This window comes from Taeniopygia guttata, chromosome 1, assembly GCF_048771995.1.
Source record: "Taeniopygia guttata chromosome 1, bTaeGut7.mat, whole genome shotgun sequence".
Classification (NCBI taxonomy): Eukaryota; Metazoa; Chordata; class Aves; order Passeriformes; family Estrildidae; genus Taeniopygia; species Taeniopygia guttata.
In genome coordinates this window covers 35,850,112-35,870,621 of record NC_133024.1, presented here as the reverse complement: position 1 = coordinate 35,870,621, position 20,510 = coordinate 35,850,112, and the positions used below count along the sequence as shown (strand labels likewise).

At 38.2% G+C, this 20,510-nt stretch overlaps 1 protein-coding gene across 1 annotated transcript in view; it reads right to left on the bottom strand.

Moving 5' to 3' along the window:
- Positions 1-12,383, bottom strand: part of TYR (tyrosinase) — a 42,610-nt gene extending 30,227 nt beyond the window's left edge. Inside the window, exons 1-2 of the mRNA XM_002186685.7 lie at positions 11,541-12,383; positions 1,922-2,138 (exon numbers count right to left, since the gene is read on the bottom strand). Coding sequence (XP_002186721.2) covers positions 1,922-2,138; positions 11,541-12,383 — 1,060 coding nt within the window. The remainder of the gene's footprint in view (positions 1-1,921; positions 2,139-11,540) is intronic.
- Positions 12,384-20,510: the final 8,127 nt, after the last annotated feature.

The window sequence follows — 20,510 nt, the reverse complement described above, 5'->3', positions numbered from 1 at the left end:
AAAACTAAGCTAGCCATTTTTATGAAAGGAGTTAATGCAGTTATAAGGGATTTTTTTTCAGTAAAATTTCTTTAAAAACATTCTCCCATCTTTTTCAACATTAGCCATGAATTCTTGACTTCACATGGCAGTTGAGTATCTTGTTAGCTAAATAAATTGGTTGCAGAAATGTTTGTGGTCATGTGGTGTAAAGTTGCATTGAAATAATTCAGGTTAAAAAAAGAAACAAAAAAACTCCCACAGACTGTGATTTTGCTTTTGTTTACAATACCAGTAGTATGATGGTAGACCCTCAGTAATTTATTACTTGTTTACTTCAGTTCCTTTTTCTCTACTGTTTTGCATCTATTCACATACTTTGTGGAGTAAAATGTAGGCAAACCTCTACTCAGTTTTGTCACCTTTTTTCTTTCCAATACTTCCTGTAGTTTTGGTTTTCAGGGACAGAAAGCACAGTTACATTTAGAGATGCAGATAATAATTGTCTGGATTCTTTCTAGGCTGCAAGGGACAAATTCTGATTGTCTGATTTAAAAAAAAAAAAAAAAAAAAAAAAAAAAAAAAAGTGGTCCATTTTTTTCCAAAAAAAGCTTTATGGAATTCCATACTGTGTTAAGACTAAGACAGAACATATTAAAACTTTCGATGTCTAGAATCTGACCATGGTTAAGGTTGGAAAGGACCTTAAAGATCATCTTGTTCCAACCCCTCTGTTGTCTAGGGAGGGATGCCACTCACTAGATCAAGTTGCTCAAGGCCCAGACCAACCTGGCCTTGAGCACTTTCAGGGATGAGACAGCTCCTCTGGGAGCATGTGCCAGTGCCTCACCATCCTCTGTGTAAAGAATTTCTGCCTAATATCTGATCTAAACCTTAATTCTTTCCGTTTAAAACCATTGGCCCTTGTCCTCTCACCATTTGCCCATCTAAAAAGTTCCTCTCCCTTCTTTTTTAAGTCCCCTTAATGTACTAGGAGACCCCAGTAATCTTCCCCTGGAACCTTCTCTTCTGCAGGCTGAACCCCAGCTCTCTCAGTCTGTCTTCATAAAAGAGATGCTTCATCCCTCTTATCTTATGACTCTTTTCTTATCCTCACTCCTACTCCTGTTTTGTATTGTTATGCCCTTATGCAGTTCCTTGAAAACCAAAAGCTCTGAGAGATCGAAAGTAGATCACATTTGATTCAGCTGATATATCATATTGTAGAAATATATTTATTGTAAATGTAAAATGTGTTATCCTTGCTTATTTGGAATTTTACACAATTCAAAAGAGTTTAGTAGACAGATAATTAAGAATTTCTTAGTAAAGAACTTTTGCTTACTAGTCAATTAGGAAAAGTCAAAACAGGTTAAATAGCTAGATAAATAAACAACTAAATTCTGTTGGAAATTATACTAAGTATCATTTTTGAGGGATAACTTAATCCATGTTCCTTAGAGTCTGGGAAAAACTCTGCTGTGGAGTTCACAGTGGAATGATGTAGACATAACATGCCAGCTGGCAACATCCTCTTTCACCCTTGTTATCCAGCCTAGTCCCTGGAAGACAGTGAATTCCAGGGCAAACATGCACCCTCCATGGCTACATGGTTACGCATGGTTGTGCTCAAGCAGATTATTGGATGTTCTCCTTTTCTGCTGTGCTGTATTATTTTTGCAGTGCCTGGTGCTGACTGCAGCAGGAGAAAGTATCTCCTAACAGGCTTAGGGTCTGATCTAGTCCATAGTTTCTAGTTTGTTATCAAACACCTTTAATGTGGTTCTTTCTATCTTCTGCTATTCCAGGTGAAAGCATAACTTTTTCCTTTTTTACAGTTATTCTTCACAAAATCAATTCAAAGTACTAGAGTTTGAAGACTCTAACCCCAGAGAGAATCAATTTACAGATGGAAATGGTGTAACGGAATAAGGCACATTACCTTCCAAAGTGTTTCGGAAACTGTAATTGGCCATTTTATCCATGGGTCCAGATTCATACTGAGTCAGTGAAAGGCAAAATTCGACATCAGCTGAGGATGGGAGCCTCGGGGTCCTTGATTTATCGTTGTTTCCAGGATTTCTCCTTATAGGTCCCTCACTTGTGGCACTGCATAAAGCCTGTTGGCTGTTGTACTCTTCAGACTGAGTGCAAATTACCTGTGTAAAAAACTTTCTATTAGAGGAGTTCCAATTACAAAAAAATAAAAAATATGGTACTTTGATGATTTTTTTTGAAGAACAAAGAAAATGTACAACATAATAAGTTTACTTCAAGAATACATATTATTTTTTTAAGTTTCATGTGTATGATTTTAATATAAGACGGTTATTTCATAGAAAACAGCCCTCTAATACAGTGCACATTTTGAAGTAATATACTGATGTGTATCTGAAATTACCCATGTGGACTAAGGTATCAAATCATTCATGCTCTTGAAAACTCACTGAGGCTAAATTCAGTATTACTCACCAATGCAGCAGGACACAGAGTTAAATCTGCTGTTGAATTTACTAAATGGAGGATTTTTGGCTTCAGCAGGCTACTGAACAAAGCCATAATCACAGAATTTTTTACCCAGTACAATAAGAGTGGGAAATGTTGACTTGAAATATGAAAAAATATTATGAAAATATCTGTGTGTACTTTGTCAGGGTAAATGGACATTTTCTCTATGTATCAATAATGCTACACGTATTAAATGGGAAAATTTGCTGCTGTACTGCCTAGAAATGTGGCAGGGATGAACTTACATTACCAACTGAAATACCATAGGGATGGATATTGAGAAAGGATCTTAAACAGAGAGATGTACAAAATACTGCCAGCCTCTGGCATCATTTATATAGATGTTCTGGGTTCACAGACAAAGTCCAATTACAATGGCATAAAACATCATCATTTGTCAGATGATCTGCAGAAGCTGCCAGTCCAATCTGAGACTCCTGGAAGAGCGATGTAGTTCAATGGTGGGTCTATGAGAATGAAACAGAACAGCAACTCATAATTCCCAGAAGTTTTCTGTATATTAACAGGTAACGCTGAGGCTCTGAATCAAACTTAACTGTCTATTGTTTTGCTTTCATTTGGAAAAAAACACCAAAACAAGTAAAACTCCAAACCACCAGAGATCCCTTTAAGACACAGGACTCTGCACTTAGCAAGTAATCAACGTGGTTAATGAGAAATTTGGGTAGGGAAAGAATAGGTCTCATTAGTGAATGAAACATCATAGGTGAGAAAACAACTAACATTAAAACCTCAATTTCTTTTATCCTGAAGGTATATTTCTATTTCATGGACCAAAACAATGAACAAGAAGGTGAGTGAAAGCAATCATCTCTGCTTTGAATGAGATAGATGAAAGAACATGAAATTCTCTGTTGAAGGAAGTGGATGGAAGATTCATTTCACCTATACTAGCCACACAGAAACTGTGAGATTGAAGTAACACTTTAGGATGACCTCTGCAGTCAGAAGAGAGGGAGGCCTCTCCTGAGTATGATACAGCGCTCCCGAACCAGATGTCTGGTAGATGAGATGTACTTACCTCTAGGGGTGCCTAACTCTCTCCATTGACTAAGTCAACAAAATAAAATGAGTAAAAAAATCAATGCTGAAACTGTCTCTGAACTGCAGTTAGCAAGGGAAGCAAAATTAAGAGTGTTCAACTTAATGCTCTATTTCTGCATTAGGGTGGGATGAATCACACCCTGGAGGCTCAGATGTGCTTCTGAACTAACTAAAGACAAAGCCAAAGGCAAGTTGATGTGCTGCTGAACTAACTTTTGAACAAGTGGAAAGGAGATCAGATGAATCCTTTTGTAAGTGATTTGATGACAAATTCATAGATAATGTTTGATGAAGCTGGTGATATAACACAGAGTCCTTAAGAACCTGGAGTTCTTAAATGATAAATTTTCTATGAATATGAATATAATGAAAAAACTATTCTCATCTTTTTTGGGAGTACATAAAAAAGCTTATCAGAGCAATTTATCTTTAGACACTGCTCCATTAGCTGCAATCTGTCCATGTCTGTTAAAACTACTGAGGAGTCCTTGGAGGCTGTTGGTAGTTTTCCAGAAGAGATTTGCACAAGCACATTTCCCCCCGAAACTCACCAAATGGGTCAGGATTGTACCTCTAAGAGGGACTCAGGTCAGGAGTGTGTCTCTAAAAAAGTCTCTTCTAAGAATCTCCACCAAGAAAACAGAGATAGTGACAGAGAGAGGCCCACAGTCATAAACATAAACCATAGTTTATGCTGGTTTTATGACTAGTTTGTGCTACTGAGTGAGTTGATTCCATCGGAAGGAAAATAGGTGGATGGTTCAGAAGAAGCTCTAGTAATTTCTTTGCTTATAAAAATGTACCATTCTGTGTACCTTGAAGTGCATTAGTGATGAAGGAAAATGTGTCTTGGCTGGTGCAGCTCAACTTGTTTCTCAGTTGTTGCTTGGCTCAGAAACTTCCCATGTGTGGATTTGTATCTGTCTCAGCTATGGGCTTTATCTAGGTTCATATCTCCTGGGTGCTTCATCCTTCCATATCCTATTTTTCATTATTTTCCCTTTGCCCTAGGGTTATATCCCTATTGTGTCTTAAAGAGGAATCACATACTGTGTTCAAGACCCAGTTTTCAGACATGCAGGCAGGGAATCTTCAAGCATGAGCTTAAATATAAAATCTCTATACAAATAAACTTTCTTTATACAAAGAAAATATAAAAAATAACATCTCTAAACAAATAAATATTTCACCTTTGTTCTGTTTATCCATTTCAGTGAGATTTAATGTATTTTTTAATGTCATGAGGCTTATAAATTTTTAGAGTGCTAATGTTTTTTTCCATTTATGTCTCAGTGTAGCCCTCATTAACTGACTAACCAAATTCATCCTAAACAGAAGCCAGATGCTACAAGGCATTTGGAAAGTCACGGTCAAGAAATGCTACAACCTAAGTTCCAGGAATGAAAATACTTGTCTATAACCTTTTGCTATTTCTTTTTGTGAACTAAAAATTAAGGCCTGGTCATAAAATTAACCAGAATGCTTTTCCAGAAAGATTTAACTCAGGTGATATTAATTATGGGTCTATCCTGAAACTATAATTTGCTGTTTTAACAGTCATGGGATGTGTAAGTGGTAATAGAGCATAGATCAGTCAAATGGTTCTTTCTGGATGTAATACCACTGCTTTATTTTCCTTCAGCAGGAATACTTTCTACTGTAAATGTGTTGGTTTAAAACATGATATTTTATTCCCTTTTAGAACAGTCCTGAGCAAATTTCTCAGTTCACCTTGGACACATCTTCAAATCCCAGCTGCACCTGCTTGTGTGAATTTGCCAGTTCCAGGGAAATTGTAAGGAAGATACTCTGAGGAAAAGCTTATGTAAGTAGCGAGCAGAGCAAATACCAGTAGATGGCAGTCCAGAATATGCAGCATCACTTCTGGACCTTGTAGCACCCAGCAAAAATATCCCTCTGTGCACTGCAGCTGAGATCTTGAACACAGCTATGCTGAGTGCTTCTTAGAAAACAAAGTGTAGAGGCTACTGTCTCACACCTGTAGCAAACAGGAAAGTCTTTTGTCTTTTAGTTTGCAGCTGCTTGCACAGACCAGCCCCTGTTGCAAAATAAAGGGAACTGCATTACAGAAGATTTCAGTGATGTTCAGTCTTTTGCCTGCAGTATTTAAATTCAGAGTTTTGGGGAATTTTGGGACAGATTTCTTGGGGTTACTTTTACTTATTAGATCTGTGCTCACAAGTGCATTCAACTCTGGTAGTATATACCTAAACACTTGGGAAAAGAGGATTCTCTATGATATGAAAACCGGTGCTTGCTCACAAAGTGATTTGAAGTTCTTAAGGTCATTGGGTCAGTAGAGCCACTCAAAGGGCTAATCCAACCTCTGTGTCCTTAGAGCTGATTCCTTGCACTTCTCCGAGGCCACTGAGCTCCCTTCCAGAAGCTGTAGCAGCACATTGTCATAGTGCTGTGTTGCAGATTAGATAGCCTAAAAGAACCACTTCAGACTACAGTCAGAGCAGCCACTTGATTTTCTGATGTGTGCCAGCCACAGAGATGTGATGTAGGCACTTCACTGCCTTCCTTCACACCTCCCTCACCTGTTTGTCCTACATGAAGTCTGGACTCCTGAGTTGGAGCCTTGGGTCCCATTATGGAGCCAAAGGAGATTTTGTACTGATTCACTGTCTTTCTCTGTCTTTCTCCACTTATTCTCACAACCTTGCTTGGGAATATCATTAAAGCACATCTCTCACACTGGATTTAAAACATTTGGCAGCTGTAATATAAAAGAGATTTAATATTTTCTCTTTTTTTGGCTGCATTAGGCCCTGGCATAATTTAATCCTAATTAGGTGGCAGCCAGAAGCCATTTACTCACCAAACTGGGAAAATGCAAGGAAATCCCCAGATAACAAGCTGTTCCTTGGGACTCTGTTTTTACAGGTGGAACTTTGAAAGGTGCTGTATCTGTAGCACACCAAAAGGGTTTCAAGAGTGTTTGTATATATATATATATATATATATATATATATCTGTTCTTCATATACTGCTGAATATTGGCAGGAATGGAAAAGTTAAACATGCAGAGAATGGAAAGAAAATGAGAAAATATGTAAAGCAAAGCCTTGAAGAAATTCTAAGGAACATCTAAAAGGGTGACATCCTTGATTGTCTTTCTTCCCCTTATGGCACGTCAAAAACTGGGGGAGCTGTGAAACTCAAGCTAAAAGGAGATAAGACAAACATGAACTGACAGCATTGAAACAAACCTGGGGCCTCTAAGGTATTTTCTCAGCCTTCAGTAAAAACTGGCTGAGTTTCACCTTTTTGCAATACCCAATTAAGCACCTTAAAATGGTGCTGGGGTGGAGTAGGAAAGTCTGTTAAAAATTACTGATGAAGTATTCACTAGCACCTCCTGGTCTGACAGCTCTGCAGCTGTCTCCAAGCTGTACCGCCACTGCTGCTGTCTCCATGTCTACCATGAAATCACTCAGACACATCTCTCTGGAGGGAGATGATAGGCTTCTTCTACTGGTGGATTATTAACAAACCCCGTTTTTTATGAAATCAACCTAGATATTGATTTATACACCTCTAAAGGTGTGTATTCTTTATTGTTTACCTTACATGACTCCTGAACAAGCATGGCTATACACTAGTGGGCAGCCAAGCATCTAAGAGCCTAGCTCCACCATCACCCAAATATGATCTCTTGGACAGTGATTCACAGGGACACAGAGGCTGAGGATACCCATGTGGCTGCTTGTGCTGTGCACAGATCATGGTACCCTCCTGCAGCAGTCCTGAGGTGGCATGTGAATAAGGACCTCTTCCTAACAGGAAATGTTTCCAATTTATAATTCATGTAAGTGTATTGTTAGAGAACAAACTTCCTAAATTCTTTCTTTATAGTTGCTCCATTTGGACTCTTGCTTTTTAATGTACCAGCATGTAGCTGGCACCATAATCTATTAAGTTGCAATAAAAAATGAAGTTTGTGAGTTCCTTGGTATCCATAAGCAAATGGATGTAAGACTTCTACTGATCTAAAAAATCAAGAACTGCTGGTTTCTGGTGTTTGTATTTCTTAAAATTTCCTGCAGTTTTTTAAAGTTAGATGTAAAATAATATTTTAAATAATGCTGTCAGACAATTCAGCTAGCAATACAGCTCTCTGATAAAATGTACTTAGAATTAAATAACTGTATCTGAATAGCTGAATTCATATTTCTTATGAAGTCATGTTTTCAGGTAATGGATCTAAAGTACTGTCATTATTACTTCAGAAGCATTTTATCAATTTTCTATTTGTGTAACTTGTTTCTCTTTTGTAGTAGCATTGCTTTTGTGTAAGTCATTCTTCAGAGAGATATGGAACAAAGTGCTAAGGGAAATTTTCCATGCTTGCAACAAAGAATTGGCAGCAGGCTTACCCCAGTACATCTGAGAGCAGCCAGCTCTCCATGTTATGCAATTGCTTCTCTCAAGTCTTAGGAAAGACAGAATAGAAGGAGCTGAAGTTGGTGGTGGATCTTGCTTACCACAGCAGCAAACTGAAATAACACTTAGATTCTCCAACTTTATTTTCTTCATTCTGTGTCTAGCACACTGTGGGGATTCCAAGACTCTAATGTTAACTGCTAGAAGAAAGATTCTGCTTTCAATTTGCAATAGGCTTCCATGCATCTGCAACTTCATTGACTTCAGTTGTTTCTCGAAATTAGTTCTGGTGTAGAAGAGAGAAAAATTTAACCTCCTACTCTTTAGAATCATAGAATAGTTTTGGTTGGAAGGGACGTTAAAAGTCAGCTAGTCCAAACCCCCTGCCATCCTGCCATGGACAGGGACACTTTCAACTAGAATTTTTTTTTTTTTTTTTTTTTTTGCAAATCCATTATTTTGAATAATTGTAGAAAAGACCACTAAAAAAAAAAACAAACCAAACTCTAAAATTTTCATGGAATATCTCCAATCCCCATGTATTTTTCTGATAAACGGGTATGGAATTGCGAAAATTACAAGAGCATTAGTATGTCTCATGCAGTCCTAATGCTGAGTGTAACACTTGATTCATCGCAAACAAGTAACTGAAAACATGAGAAAACCCTTCCCACCCACCTAAAACATGAGCTGAGCAAACAAGAAAAACCAGTAAAGATTCCGGATAGAAATGCTGGTAAAAAAGGCAGGAATCAGAAGTGTCACTTAGATGACAAATATGAGAAAAATGTGGACGGATAATTCACTCAGACAAGTGGTAATAGCAGCATGTTGAAGAAAAAGTAAGGTGAAAGCAAGAATTTCAGCATGTATCCATGGGTATCCATGTCGCTATGGCAACCCATCAATGGAATAAAGTATTTTCTCCTTTCTTTGGGATTAAAAAAAAAAAAAAGAAAGAGGTATGCTTTTCTGCAAATAGGCACTTTACCTTTTTTTAAATAAATCTAAACCATTTCCTAACATAGCAGGCATTGTAAAGACACTTAAAATTCTAAAAAGGACACCATATTATTGATGTGCTATTCCAAGGTTACTCTTGCCCTCTTTTTATTTTGAATGCTTGCTAAAAGCATTCGTGTTAAATTCCTACAAGTTCCTTCACATTTCTGGATCCTCCTCTTTTTTTTTTTCTTTTTTCTTTTTTCTTTTTTCTTTTTTTTCCCTCATGCAGTTTAGCTACAGAGCTTAGATAATCAGAGCATTCTGCAGCAGATCTGTGGCTGTTTTTGCTTTCAAGCTAAGGTTATTTTTGTTCCTTTTTGATTTTCTGGAGGGATATTTTGATCTCTTACTTTGTGCTACTCAAAGAAACTGTTATTCCCTATTAAGCAATTGTTTAATTTTGTATTCAACTCTAATAAAGAAATATCTTTACCCCAAACTCTTGACTGAAAATGCAGATCTGTACAATCGCTTTTATTCTTTCTCAGGATAAGACAGGAGAGCCATAAATAGATGGAAGATATTAGAGGGAAATGTTAGTATTTGAATGTAAAGTTATCACATATTTTGGAACTTCTGAAAAAATTGTAACATTTCCAAAAGTCACTGAATAATATAAGTGATAAGAATTTCCAGAAAATACCTGGAAAATGTCGGCAAACGACTTAGGTGCTCTTACCTATGTATACTGGCACTGAATGTGTTTTAAACATAGCATACCTTTTATTCCTGCACCACTTAAACTTATACAAAAATATCTCTTTGAACAACTTGTTCATTACAAAGTCTTTATTTTAAGACTGTATTAGTGGGAACTAACTTTAAATGAGATCTTATAAACCTGTTTCTTAAATATATCAATTGCTACTAATAAATTTTCTGGGTATTTATTACCAAGATGAAAATATCTTAAGAATCTGGACACAATTAATAAAGCCTTTGAAAAAAAAAAAAATCCAACAACTAAACACAACTACCTGACAGCTGCATGTCTTTTAGAAAATCCTGCTTGTAACTTGCTGATTCCTGTATATTAACTGTCTCTTCCTACCTTGGTTATCTCATCCAGTATACTGTATTGATAGCTCCACATGACACATGTAACCAGTGCAATTCTGTTTTCATTTTATCCACTTCCCTGCATGTATATTTTTCACACAACCATTTATTTAGCTCAGTGCAGAGCAGCATAAGAGACACTTCTTTCTGACAATGCAATCTAATTAATCTAGAAGAGTTGATCCAGATTCAAGCTGTTAGAAATAAGAAGAATTTTAGAAAATGGGATGAAAATGTATGTTTGTATCTGTAGCTGTATCTGTTTATGGCTATGTCTACACTAAGTTAAATACGCGCAGAAAATTTCTCAGGCACTGAGGCCAAGTGACATCAAATAATCCATGTCTATGTCAATAAAATAATTTTAGTCTCATAAACAGGGTGTCTCTATGCAAACATTCTCCTGGAAATGTCTGAGGGACAAAAAAGTATGCCACAGAATAGCCTAAATAATTCTGTTACTGTATCTCCAAATGCTTGAATTTAGAGGTATACACACCCTCTATTATTCAGAGGGCACAAATCAAAGCTAGATACTGCACAACCAGCCCAGTAAGCCCAGTTAGGTGCTGATTTATAATATGCCTGAATATCCCAGAACTGCTTGAATTTGTCTCTCTGCTAAGTCACTAAAACTGCCCAGCTTTCCTTTGGGCTGCTGCTACAGAAATAAATAGAAGATAGACTTAGACATATATAATCATAGACTTCAACACCAGAAGCAACTGTTGCTATTATCATGATAGAGTGTGTCTGTTGAAGCTGATAGACCTTTGCATTTTAGACAATGTGGCAGTAATGAGCAAGAGACAAAAAAAGCCCTCAATGTTACAGGGTTAGTGTTATAGTTCAGCTATGAGACCTTATCACTTACGTATACATGTAATGCCACCATGTTTTATGGGCTGATTTGAAGTGCTTTTAATTGCCAGGAATCACTATTGCCTTTACCTTTTAGTTCCTTTGAGCAACGGAGATAATTTCTTCTCTATTTCTTTGAGCTACTGATGTGAATTACATAGCTGATTCTTCTCTGCTCTAAAGCTTTGGTTTACATATTTGTCTGTTTGTTTAACATTGAAAGCAGGTTAGTTAAATTTGATAGTTTTTAGCTCATGGATGGGAGGAATACAGTGGGAGAGGGGTAGAGTACCTGAAAAGTCTCTCCCTCTGTTACCATCATTCAGTCACCCACTGTTTTGCAATGGTGCTAGAAACTTATGTGCATAAATCCTGCTTCTCTGACCTAAGTGGCAAACCAGAGTCAAGCAGGTTTAACCTGCTAAAGGCCATGTTTGGACACAAAGGCATAACTTTCCCCCTTCCACTTTATTTTTATGTTCTTAATTAACCAACCTAAACCCTACAGTCAGAAAGAAATGAGACAAAATTACTTTCTTTCCAGGATTATCTAAGGGAAGGCAGTCAGGCTAAACCCCCACCTTGTGCACCTCACCTAAGTGCTTAAAATCAGATGGGATCATTCCCGTCCCCTTTCCTTGGCCGGTTCTTACCTGCCATGAGGAGAAAATTGATGCTGGGCTGAGTAAATTAGGGTTGGTGGGATGTCTGCCGCCCATGTACTCATCATTGCAGACCTCACAGTCCTCTGCATCTCGCCAGTCCCAGTAGGGGATGGTGAAGTTCTCATCACCTGTTATCCTCTGGATCTGACGTTCCCACATCAGCAGAAAGACCCGATGCCAAGGCAGGAAACCAGGGGCTTCGTGGGCAAAATCGATGTCCCGCCACACATTGGACCCACCTAAGAGTGTGTCTCGGGAGGCATAATAATGCATCCACACAAAGAGATCATACACACTGATGTCTCTGAACATGGGGTTGGAGCCATTGTTCATCTGAGCATATGTGCCGGTAGCAATAACATAGTCCTGGCTAGGGATGTTTTTTGCCAAGTTAAGATAGGCAAGAAACTTGTTCTTCTCGCTGATGGTGAGCTGGAAGATGTTTCTTCTTGTTTTCACTTGCCTTTCAGTGCAGTTGATCCCGGAGAAGCCAAATTTGCACTCTCCACAGCTGAATCCCATGAAGTTGCCTTCACATCTACAAGTCCGGTTGTAAAATACAGAGGGCCAGTCCTCTCTGTCATCCACTCCTGAAAAAGGGAACTGTGGTCCCAGTGGAGCCTGGGAGAGAAGGATGTTCTGGCAGGACCCTCTGCTGGAAAGCTCCCCACAAGGGGATCCGTCTCCATCCCAGGGGGGACAGCACTCCTTGCTCAGCAAACTCTGCACGTTCGCACAGACTCTGGGGAACTGCCCAGTGGATGGCTGAAGGATGACGAGCAGAAAACCCAGGGCAAATAGCAGCATACTGACAGAGCAGCAGGAGAGCATCAGCGTTATGCTTCAGTGCATGGAGTGTTCTCTCTGACCCCTCCAAAGGCCCGTGTATGAAAGGAATTCCTCCCCTCCACCAGGAATGCTTCACTGCTGGCGTCTGCTACAGTGCACCCTTCAATGTCCTTCCCCATTCTTACACAAGATGCATTTACACGTAAAATACACTTCAGGGTTAATCTCATTATCACATGTTTTAGGTGAAAGCCAAGTGACTTTCCCCCCACCCCCTACAAGTTTCAAAATACAGGCATTTATTATAAACTTTCATCTTCTGCCTAGCACATGATTGCTCTCTCCTGGCAATTGGAGAGGAAGTAAAATTAAAGTTTGGACACAGAATCAATTGTAAGTTCTTAGAATTCCTAATTTGATTATATGCTTTAGAGTAAATGGTTGGTTAAATAAAGATGTGGCAGAATCTGGTTGGTTAAATAAGGAAGAACAGTGGACATAAAAATTAAAAAAATAAAGAATTTGTGAGCAAATTATTTTTTTAACGGGGAGCAAAAATAAAATTTGATCAGATTAAGTATGAGCATAGGGCAGAACTAGAACAAATTTGACTTAGCATTTTTACATTTCAGTGTAAACTGCCTTTCTTGGATTAGAGTATGGCAAAGGGAGGTGAGGGAAGTAATATACTTTCAATAAGAAAATAATTTTTGTTCTTCTAGAATTGATAGTGTTTTAACGGTTGATGACACACAGAAGTCTGCATGACAGTCTTCTGCACAGTTTTGTGGGAAACACAGACAATCTGCCAATAGATTTTCAGAAAGCACTTTGAGCATCTGCCTCTGGATGAGGAAAAAAACCATTGACTACTGTTTTTCTCCCATCAAGCAGTTTGCAAACACCATATCTGTGTTCCTTACTCAATATGTTACTGGGCAGCCTCCAGACCACCCACCTCTTTCTTCTTGCACATTAGCCTGAGCAGAGCTGACAGAACTGCATGAGCAGATTTAAAAGTTAGACATTCTTTGAAGCCGCCCCTTGCTAGAGGACAACTGTTTTTTTACAGCTGGGCAAAGCACATGAGTTATCCATTTTTTTTTTTCATCTACTACAATGCTTTTGCTGCTGTTAATAAGAGTGGTTTTCTTGGGTTTGTTTCTTGCTAAAAGCTTTGTAAGTTATTTCCTTGTGCTTAGGGGGGGCAGGAATAACATATAGGCAGATGAAGTGAGACCTTGCTGTGAAACGAGGCCTTTGCTGGGATCAGGAGGTCATCACATGACCATGCTGAGGAGCACGAGGTACTTTAATCCTGTTGGCTTCTATGCCTCGGGTATTCCAGGGGATTATCCATGAGTCTCCTTCCAGGGAGCCTGTGATGGGGGAGCCTGGAGCAAAAAGAACAAAGGGAAAGTATTTGCTTTTTCAAAAAGTATTTCTAACCGTCGTCCGGTATTTACTATTTTTACCTGATTCCCCTGTTTTCCATGTTAGGCTTGTAAAATGTATTCTATCATAGAAAGGCTACTTATTTGATTTATTTTATTTTGTTTATACCTGACTGTTTGGGAAATTTAGCCAACCTTGCCATTTCATTTACTGTTCTTCCCATGGATGCTACTACAAAAATATGATACATGAGGACCCATCTCTGAGGATAACAATATGTATTTTTTAATTTTCACTGAAAAGCTACAGGGATTGGGAGAAACTTGAGGTAGAGTCTTGGAGTGAACCAGAAAAGTCCTCAAATATATATTTATGCAGACAGTAATATACACAAATACGTTCAATACCTTGTTTTAACATTCAAGTGAGATTTTATGTTCAGTGTTACAAAAGAAGCATCTGAGCCTTGAGACTTGTCATATGATGAGTTTCTGAAGCAGCTGGTTAACCACGGAATTCCCTGTGCAATGGTACAAATGAGAAGCTTTGAATCAGGAATATGACTCAGGAGCAGCACACACCCCTCTTGCTTTATAGAGATGTCAATAGTTACTAGAAAGAAAACTCCCAGAGAAGTGAGAAATCTTCCTGAAGCTCACCTGCTGGCATGCTTGCAGGATTAGGATCAGATTTTGAACACTGTGCTGCAATGCTAAACCGAGCTTCATAGAGAGATGGCCTATGGATTTCTGATGTAGTTATGGATAAACACAAGGAATATTCCAAGTAAGAAACAACAGCATTGAATGAGGGCTCACATTACCTCATAAAATTAATTAATTTTTTCCTTGGAGCTGAGTGGGCTGGTCTTCAAAATACCATGTCTTCCTTTTGTAGAATCCCATGGAAATTTCCATTCTGTGCTGATAATACTGAAACAATCAAGTTATATAAGTAGAATTTAAAAAATTCTGATAGCTGGATAGCACCATAAAGGAAGTATCCCTCAATATTTTTTGTTAAATACTTGTTAGGAATTCTGTGGCGATTTTAGGTCTAGTTGGCTATGTAGAGTGGGGAAAAAATAAATTTGGGATGGGTAAATGGAGAATAATTCTAATTGTGGTTATTTTAAAAGCCAAGCATAAAACTCTGGAGAAACAAGGGCTGGATAGACAAAGCTGATGCTGTTCAATTACCAGTGGAGATACGAATTGTCTAGAGAAAAAGAGAAAAAGAATGGTTATTTGAGATCGATAAGCAGAAGGACACTTGACAATTAGAGAACAAGTGGAAAGACAGTCTATTAACCAGCCAGGAAATTCAGTCTGATAAACCAGTAGACTCAGATTGTATGAACCAGTGAATGTTACCAGTTCAATGCTTTGATTATGTGGTCATGTTATTTTTGATCTGATACGGGGATACCTAGATACAGACTTAATGCATCAGAAAAAAAGACATTCAGACTGGTATGAAAGCACAGGCCAAACATTAGAAGCAACATCTAGGAGCAAGAAAAATACCATTGATCTGTAGTCCAAAGCAAGGGAGAAGAGGTGCTGATGCAATCAGGGCAATGAAAGTATAGAAACATTAGCAAATGGCAAAAGGTGGTCTCTTCCTGTTATAGACTGAAGATAGCAAGTAGCAGAAAAGTAGATACCAATCTATCAATGTACAGTCTGCACAAAATTTCCCTTATACCTGTCAGTCATGATGACAGGACATTATCTAAGGGGCATGCTAGAGAATAGTTCCTACAGTTTTGTTGCACTCCACTTGCACTTCCCCTCAGCTTTCAGATCTTTGCTGAAAGACAGCCTGACCTCTGGCTTTTGGAAGCATGCTGGGCAGAGTGAAAATTTTAGTATATCACTCTGAATGCTTTCCTATCAGCTTTCAGAGGAAAAGTGTCAAACAATTCTGAGTGCTATGTGGCTCATACCTGTGGCCATGATAGGCCAGGGTCCAGATTTAACTAGGTGGATAATATTGTGCTGTTTCAGGAAATCCTAGTCACTTCTAAAACCTCACTGAGCTTGAAAGCACAGGAGGTTTTTCAGCTACCTACAGGGAAATTATTCATTTTTTTTTCTGGGTTAATGTTCTGATAATTTTTCAAGAGAAACTTGCCTGCTAAGGAGTCAGACAAGCAATCCACCCTGTGCAAAACTAGTGGTGGAAACAACTAAGGGAGAGGCAAGACCATCCTTTGCTCTGTTGGAGTTCTCCTGGACTGAGGCCCTCATCTTGCAAAGCTGCATCCTCTGCCATCATGACAGGTTCCCCACAACTGTGTCTCAACCAGCTAAAAAAGAGTTTTACTCTTGCAATTAAAAGCCTATGCTCTTCCTCCTCCTTTCCAGTGTCCTCTGATTCCAGTGACTTCTCTGCAAGCTGACCAGAGCAAGCTTCCTCCTGGGCTGCCCATGGTGCTGGGCTAGGCTTCAGAACCAGCTGTATGTAACAAGTGCCTCCAGGTGCTTCTCACAGACTTGTCTTGATCCATTTATTCAGCTCTGCAGAGAAACAGAAAAAGAATAAAAACTACTAGTAGCTGTGTGTTGGTTTTGTCTGTGTGCACGCTTTGGAAAACAGGTAATCAAACAGTGCATTAAGAACCATGAGAGTGACATTTAGCACAGAGAAGGTCTCAGCAGCTCTTGGTGGTAAGGCAAACACAGCTGTGCAGTGTCAAAAAACTAAATTTGGAAAAGGAATGGGGGAATCTCTTGGGACAGGTACGGGTATATAAATCAGCTGGGACCCTTTGGAAGCTGAGGTCACCTCAAATAACCTCTTCTGGACTCAGAGCAGCTAGGCTTCCATTAACCTAGCTTTTGCTTATAGGTAGAAGTACATCAAATAAGCAGTCCAAATGCACATTTTTCTCTGAAATTCAACCACATATTACTTTATTCTTGAATTGATCCTTTAAATACTCAAAAGCAGTGAGGAGAATATTACAGATTTTCTAAAGTGTATCTGAGAGATTTGCTGAGGTAAATAAAAACTTTGTGGATGGCAAAAGAGCCTAAATTTTAAACACCAACAGAATTTATTTTAAAATAAAAAAAAAAAACACACAAAAATGTGATTAATTTGGGGGAAGCAAATGTGCCTTAATTCCCAGATTGCTACTGCATATCTACTTATTGTTATAAGATTTGCAAACAGATTGCTACTGCATATCTACTTATTGTTATAGGATTTGCAAACAGAGGAATGTGCTGGAATGGGCAAGAAGGAGATGACCTGCAAGCCCAATGGATCCACAGGAGAACAATGTGTGTCCTCCTTCTGCTTCCCCTGCTCTACAGAGGGGAGATCACATGGTCCTTCACTCCCAGATCAGTGCAGGGAGAAAATGCAGATGACATAGAAGACAACTACAATAGCTCTACTCACATTTCTATTAATTTAAATCTCTTTACAGCATATGAAAGATAAGGGGGAAAACGAACATTGTTTAGAATTCAAAAAGTCCTATTAACCTTCCATAACTGTCTGACACTACTCAAAGGCCCAGCTGCATGAAAGACTCAAATATAATATGTAGTCTCCCCTTGCCTGCCAAATAATGACTGTAATGAAGAATCAAATCATATTGAATTTTACATTCTCTGTAGAACTTCACTAATTTTCCCATGGCTAAATAAATATATAAATAAGACCTTGACATTCAATTTCACTTCAATGCAAACAGTGGATAGGAAACTCTATTACTCAGACTGCAAACTCTCAGAATAAAGAACAAAATGTCTTGCTAAGACATTAGGCGTCTGGGAAAATGGAAAAGTCCTTCCAATGTAAAATTATTCTGATAATAGCTGACAGTTTTGAGCAACAAAGAAAGGGGAACTACGAGAGATTTTTCTCATTGTCTTCCTTAATTTTTTCTATTAAAAAGCAGTGTGTTTGAAACAAGCAAAAGGAGATTTTCATCCTTCCTACAAGTCATAGTTAAGCTGTTATGCTCATTGTAGCTGAAAATTTTGAGGAGTTCAGAAGCTAACCAGAGGAATTCAGGAAAGAATAAGCCACAGAATCATAGAACATCAATGCACCATCTCTGGTTCCTGAAGTCTCTGAACCTTAAATTCCTTGAGGAAAGGAGATCACTCCAGAGAAGTGTCTGTATAAACTTGTTCTCTTCCCAGATCCACAGTGCATCTGCCAAGGGCCATTGAGGGTGCAGGATAAGGGACAACAAGGTCTTTTATTCTGATCATTCCTATTACAAATATGAATTAAATAATGCCCAGTTGCATTGGTATCTTCAGCAGAAATATCACCACGCATCTAGTCTACATTGCACAACAATGGATCTAATACAAGATATACCTCCCTGATATTTGACAGCAAGATCCTTAGAGTAGTTAGAAAGCAAAAGATACAAAGATTTTGAGTTTATTTCACAAATTTAAAAAAGTAGTCCTCTTTCAACTTTTCAGAAGAAAAAGCAAATATCTGGAACAAAAAAAAAAAAAAAAAGCCTAACAATTTTGTGGGTAACAAAGTAGATATTGTTGAGGTTATTCACATGAATACTGTAAACATTATTTGTGCACCAGTTATATGTCCTGGGAGTTTTAATGTACCTAGAAAACCATTTGAAAGAAATGAGTGACCAGGTGTGTTCCTGGAATTCCTTTTTTCTCCCCAGGCCAGGGAACAAAGATGTAGAATGTACCAGATATAAATTGTTTAGAAAGCAAGTGATGCATCAGTTTTGCAGTGTACTAAGGTATTAAATAAGAGAAATCAAAAACTTTAGGAAGTAATATTTTATTACTTCTGACATGTGTGAGAGATTTTCGTGAGTTAAATGGCTAAATTAATTTTAAATTGTCCATGTCCATCTGAGATGGACTTGGCCTAAGCAATTTTATCAGTCCAATCATTTTGTTAGAGTATGCTTTTGACAAAAAGCCCCAAATCACATTAAAATTTTGAAAGTCTTGAGTAGCAAGGTTAATTTCAGAAACTGTAAAGGACTGATTGGTTCTGATCACTGTGATTCAGCAGATGACTTGGGAGGTTGGAGAAGCAAAGATTTCTGGGTAAATAAAGGAAACTTTATATCACACCTTCCATTTCTATAAAAACACATAAAAATACTAAAAGCCTTCATGCTTATGCCAGGATCTTTTGTCATTCATTTGCTCATCTTCAGATATAATAGTCATAATGTGTGTATCTCCCTACAAGGAATATTTAGCTACATTATAAATTAAAGGATTCTATTTTTTGTGTGTATGCTTACTTGCACTGATGCAAAGTTGGGCTTTTGTACACCACAGACATGGACTGATACACAACAATAAATTGCTACACTTTTCAAATAAATTCACTGTCAGGCATAGAAAAGGTTTTCCTGGAAGCTTTGTGTACATTAGTGAATTTTGGGGTGATCTAGCATTAAGTATTGCCAAATTTCTTTTGAACTTGATCTTCCATTCACAAATAACAAAGCCACATTTACTGTTATGTTAGGTAAAATTCATTTAAGCACACAGAAGCTGCAAGGCAATATTGTGCATCCTGATAGCACATGCCTGGCCAAAGCTTCACCAAAGATCTCTGCACCACTAAGACTGGTAAATGAAGAGTGAAAGAAGGACTGAAAGTGAGTCACTGTGTGAAAATTACTGCCAACATACATATGGTTACTCTTAATTGCCCCTTACACCAAAAATAAGAAGATACCAGTGAAGAGAAGTGACATCAATCCCTTTTGTGTGAATGCTTTCTTGAGGAGTCTGGGGTTTTTTTCAGTATTCTATTAGTATTGTGCAAGTGATGATTAAAAGCAAATACTAGCACAAATGCCACATCACATTCCCCCATGGAAAGATACAAAGCTCAGAAATTCCCAAAAACATTTGCCTGTAGCTTTTCTATATGAAGTGATGTCTCAAGTTTTCTAGGTCTGATATTTTGGGATCTCCCAGAACAAGAAGTAAGTGTTAGTTCTGCTCTACTTTTGAGACTGTCTCCATTTCATGAGGGCAAATCTCCTGTTTTATATTGCCTGAAAAATGGTAGATTACTTACTATTTGGTGGGCCTTGCTATTTGGTGGGCCGTACAATTTGGGTGACAGGTGTTTTTTACAACAGTTACTTTTGTGGGTGCCTTTGTAATTGTTTTTGTTTTTTAAACTGTCCTTGCATGCATTTGATTTCAGTGTGAGCAGTATGTTTCTATGTGTAACATCTTGGGCTTTGAATACTTTATGTCCTCTAGAGAACTGCAAATGGTTAATGTATTGGCATGATATATAAATGTGTATTTTGCCTTAATTCTCAGATAAAGAGAATGAGGCGGAGAGAAACAAAGTAGCCCTGTGCTCAGGCCATGCAAAACCTGTTCTTAGTGTGTTTGAGAAATATATCAAAACTGGCAATAATAAAAACATTTAATTTTCATGAACATAATGCAGAAGAGAGCTGATTTGCAGCTCCACTTGTATTCTTCTACCTGTCCAGTCATTTCGCCCTGAAAGAGATGACCGTGATAATTCAGTTTAATCCCTTTCAGAAGGTGACAGTTTCTCTCCATCACTAGGGGAAAAAGACAAGGCAAGCAGCCCAGATACAGACATCTGGAGCAGGGTGAGATGTAAGAAAGGGGATCTTAGCCTTATGTTTAACCATGCACTGGCTCCCCAGGGCAAACCAGAGCAGTCCTTGAACCCAGCAGAGGCGTAATGTGCTACCCTGCAGTACGGCACTGGCTTGAATTCATCTTCATTGAAACATTTCCTACC